At 35.8% G+C, this 5,000-nt stretch overlaps 1 protein-coding gene across 1 annotated transcript in view; it reads left to right on the top strand.

The window, feature by feature from the left end:
* Positions 1-5,000, top strand: part of LOC137989931 (WD repeat-containing protein 70-like) — a 40,587-nt gene that overhangs the window by 918 nt on the left and 34,669 nt on the right. The window contains exons 3-6 of the mRNA XM_068835508.1: positions 825-884; positions 1,648-1,737; positions 2,988-3,070; positions 3,821-3,910. Of these exons, the coding sequence (XP_068691609.1) occupies positions 825-884; positions 1,648-1,737; positions 2,988-3,070; positions 3,821-3,910 (323 nt within the window). The remainder of the gene's footprint in view (positions 1-824; positions 885-1,647; positions 1,738-2,987; positions 3,071-3,820; positions 3,911-5,000) is intronic.

Here is a 5,000-nt window from a genome sequence, read left to right on the forward strand (position 1 = left end):
TACTTTCTGCAACCCTTTCTGCAACCAGAGAATGATGGATGTAGAGATGGGAACTTTTACACCACTGGTGTTTGGTACAAACAGGGGCATTGAACTCGACTGTCAGAACTTTTTAAGAACTCTTGCAAATAAGCTCTTGAGCAAGAATAATGAACCCTATGCCAGCGTTATTTCCTGACTACGAATACAGCTCTCATTTGCCATATTAAGAACTGTACACAGATGCGTCAGAGGCTCTATACTAGATATCCTTTCAAATCACGTGAGGTCGCAGAAGACTTCACTCTCGCTGTAGCTGGTCGACATCTTATTCATTAATTACATGTATCTTCAAAAAATGTGTGGTTCCCCCCAATTTTCTTTTTCGATTTCATTAACACTTGTTAAGATCTACATTTCCTGCATAATCATAAACAAGAGCAAAAATACCTTTGAATTGGTAGGCACCGTCCTTAAGACTCCAAGTGCAATGCCAGGGGTCTGAAAACGTAACACCCTGCATTAAAGCTCGTGTTCCCTGAGCAAACAGGTAATTTACTTACTGTACATATATAACCAGGTTTACAATGTACATTGATCTAATTTTTTTCCCTCATATGCAGAACCACTGTTTTTTTTAGGAAGTCAATCATTCATTTGCAATCAGATCTCCGCATGATATTATTTTCTGCACAAAGCCACAATACTTCTTTCGCATGACCTGTATTTTCCAAACATACTGTACCAGCTTCCTAAGCTTACTTTTCCAAAGAGGCTCATTTTTGATAAAGTATTTTTTTTTATTAATACTTAAAATTTTTGGTGATTTGTTTAAAATGTTACAGTTAATGAAAAGCCAACAGAAACTGAGTCCATGGAGGCCATGATGGGGTTTTCAGGTTTTGGTAGGTGTTTTTTGCTCATTTTTGGACAGTTCTTACATGTTAGCACAAGGAACTATAATAGTTGAAATATATTCTTTTCACTAGTGTTTGTTTTGTAACATTAGCACAGCTCTTATTCATTTTCTTACAAGCTGACCCATTAATACTGTAAAGCTTTACAACAGGGTCGTAAAACGCAGTTAATGGAGCGCCACTGATCATTAGAACTAATATCCTCTATATATGTCACGCTATTTCGTAAACATTATGCTACGCGAACGAGACATGAATGGACCCCTATATTCTAACAATTCGAACTGAGTTCCTTTATCCTTGTGTTAACACTGTCTGCGACATTCATGTCGCGTTGAGCGCTACACAAGTTTGTATTAGATGGGACGTTAGTCACCATTGGTTTAGTCCTAGACATTAGTCTCAGTATAAAAGGTCTAGTAAAGTCCAAAGTATGACTCTGTGAGTTCTTTAGTTTACTGTAAGGAGTACCTTTACAGTTTACGAATTTTATTTTTTGTTTATGTGTTTAATTAATAGTAGATTTTTGCTTGTAGAAAGCAATCAATCCACCAAAAACAAACAAACAAACAAATAAAAGTGGTTGTACATGTACAGTGTAACTCCAAGTACAATTTTATCTCAGTCAAACAGGAAGTGAGATCTCTATTCAACCAGTTGTCACGAAACTATAGCAGCAAGCTAAGTTACCCTATAGTACTGTAGTTTTTAACAATAATTTTAATTTGAGATGCCTCATTTAATAATCAAGGGAAAAAGGCAGCCAAGCAGTTTAATGTTGAAGACATGTTTGAGAAAGCCAAGCGCTCTGCCATGGAGTTGTCAAGTAGGAACCAGAAAGGTAAATGTATTGCTGATCATGCATTTCCATGTATGTTAACTTAAGTAAGACTAAATGCATAGTACTTCAAAGTAACACAGATTACAGCTGTACAATGTCATGTAAAACACTTAATGCACTATACAAGGAGCTGTTGTGCCTTTTGCATCCAAGTGAGGCTGTTCATCCAACATACCAGGACTCGAAATTAAGGAAAAAATGCAGTCTCAATTTTGCGACAAGATACGAAAATTTAGTTGCAAAATCGTTGTGCTGCATTGTGTTGTCAGTGGTTTAGCAGAACAAAATATGAGCCTGCAATACTGGTGTGTATAAAAAAAACGCTGAAAATGGCAAATGATCGAAGGAATTAATGGAGTTGTGCATGTAACAATTCCCAGCTAAATTACACTAAAATTATGCAGCTATCTTCAAATTGAAAGAAAATTCACAGCGAGAAATAAAATAATTTTGTCATTTCTTTATTTATTTTAGCAAAAGAAGTAGCGAAGTGGCAACTGCTAGCTCTTTTGTTTTGAAAGTGTGAAGGTGAAAACAAGTCGCAAATTTGCAACTTCTCCAGATATTTTAGTAGCAAATGCGACTGTGTTGGTCACAATTTTGAGCCCTGCATGCATGGCCATCAACAGGCAGAGCAAAATGGAGGTACATGTAGAACTCAACAGAGCTCTCTATGCATCTACATGAACAATGTATGCTTATAGTGAGACTTTTACTCTGTCTTATGCCAGACGATATTACTTGTCATTGGGGGGTTGCTTCAGGGATGAGTAGGTTAACAACCACCCAGACAAAAAAGGGGTTCTCCATTGACCGACCTCTAAAGCCCAAAAGACCAAAAACCTGAAGGTCAAGGTAACAAAACCTGGAGATTTATTGACGTCATAAAAAATAATTAAAACCAGTTCATCAAAATAAAGTTTTCATTTCTGTTTATCAATGTGTGACCCTAGCCACGGAGAAATATCATTCATTAAGTAAACGTTATTGGAAAGCCATTTTGACAAAGTGGACAAAACGTACATGTACATGAATCTAGATGTGACAAACTGTCGTAACCCTGCCTTCTCCTTTGATGAGTAAAATCGTCTGGCATTATACGGAGTAAAATCTATTAAGCCTCACTCCTAGGAGTGAATGGTTGATTATTACAATGTAGGAGAGAAATCTTAGGAACAACTGGGTTGCTTTCTTTTTCATTGTGTAAAAATGATCTGCAGTGTAAGTTACAGTATGTTTTTCCATTTTAGAATCTTTGCAAGGCAGCAGTGATGATGAGTCAGTTCCATTTGTCATTATGCCTCCATCTTTAAGTGGAAATACTGATTCAGAAGTAAGTTTAGTGATCAAATAAATGATAGGGATCTTAAGCAAGGGCGACGACAATGGCTGTAAGAACTTCATTAATAAAAATAATAGCTTTGTGATGATCTAATTACTCTTGGATTATTCCAAGTCGTTTCTCATGGAAATTGTGTGCAAACCTTCCAGTAATGAAATTGGTATGATAAAAAAATTATGGTCGGGTGCTCACGTCCTACACTCACAGGGTAGCCTCAAATTTGGTCATTTCATGTGATTATCAGGGTAAGAACAGTAAAGAAAATTACCAGCAATCATGTAAAATTAATTAATGCATGTGCGCAGCGTGCAAGGTCATTGTTTTCGTTCATTAAATTGATTGTTTAAACCCCAACCCTATCCCCATAAAACAACAAGCAGACAGGCCAAAAAAGCAGTTGTACATGTATGCACAATTTCTTCGCATTTTGTTCAAGGCTGTATGTAAAAAGGTACAGTACATGTTATACTATTATCATCATGAACTATGTTTCAATGTAGGTACCTCTTAGGTGATTACACAATGTGCCGGAGTTGTCCCTTTTGGCATTTGAGTCTTTTGTGCCATGATAATACCTGCTGTAGATACGGTACATTGTAAAAATGTTATAAATGCTACAGAGGGGTGCATGCATGTATGTTCCTCCAAGTGGACTCTCACTTTTAACTGGTAAACTCTTCAGAGAAATGAAGTTTGTCCCAAAAATCCAGGATTTTTTATTATGTATTTTTCTTCTTCCAGGCAATGGATGAAAACAAAAAGAAGAGTTATGATAGTGATGATGATGACGACGATGGTGACGCTGAAGATGATAATGACAATGTTAATGAGGTGCAGCTTGACTTAAGGAACATAAACTGGCTCAACCGGTTTCTTTTCAATCATTGATAGTTGCTTTGCGTGGAACTTTACTCATAACGTTCGCCTCTTTATAAGTAATGTCTAACTTTTCAACCTTGGATATTGTGGTTTTAAAGCTTTCTGATTAGTTCACTCAATCTCTTTTATCAGCTCGTATACCATATGACCTACATGTAAATCAGTAAATACGGAAACAAAAGAGAATAATTCGATAAACTCCCAACTGGCTTTATTGCCAAGTATTCAAGCGTTCAGAATTTAATGAAAATTTAATAAAACAGTCATTATTATAATTTATAATAATAATAATAATAATAATAATAATAATATTATTATTATTATCATTAATATTATTATCATAATCATTATCATTATCATTATCGTTATCGCTATTGTTATCGTTATTATTATTATTATTATTATTATTATTATTATTATTATTATTATTATTATTATTATTATTATTCCTGATCATTCACTCTTGTTGGATAAGAGACTGATCACAGCCAATTTGACACTACAACTCTCATTCAATTTGGCTATTTTATGTACGATCTCATATCCAAAATACAAGTTCAGGACATGATAATTTATTTATTGTTAAATATTTTTTGGCCAAGATTTCACCTCTTACATTTACTGTTCTTGGACATACCCTTATATTGTTTTCATGACAAAGCTATACTGTATGCAGTTGGTCAATCCCTTCATACATGTAGCTTGGCTCAGTTGGTTGAGCACCGGGCTGTCATGCGGGAGGTCGCAAGTTCAACTCCAGCCGGACCAATACTCAGGGTCTTTAAATAACTAAGGAGAAAGTGCTTGCCTCCGTAATGACATCTGCAAATTAATGGTTAGACTCTCTAGTCTTCTCAGATAAGGACGATAAACCATAGGCCCTGTCTCACAATCCTTCAATGTTCATAACCCACTGGGGCGTAAAAGAACCCACACACTATTCAAAGAGAGAAGGGCATCGAGTTCCCAGTGTTGGAGTCTGTCTTCTATGGTGTATCATGGTTGGGAGGGTAAATGATCGGAGATACTAACTACATGTACA

The sequence above is a fragment of the Montipora foliosa genome, unplaced genomic scaffold (genome assembly GCF_036669935.1).
Source record: "Montipora foliosa isolate CH-2021 unplaced genomic scaffold, ASM3666993v2 scaffold_481, whole genome shotgun sequence".
Classification (NCBI taxonomy): domain Eukaryota; kingdom Metazoa; phylum Cnidaria; class Anthozoa; order Scleractinia; family Acroporidae; genus Montipora; species Montipora foliosa.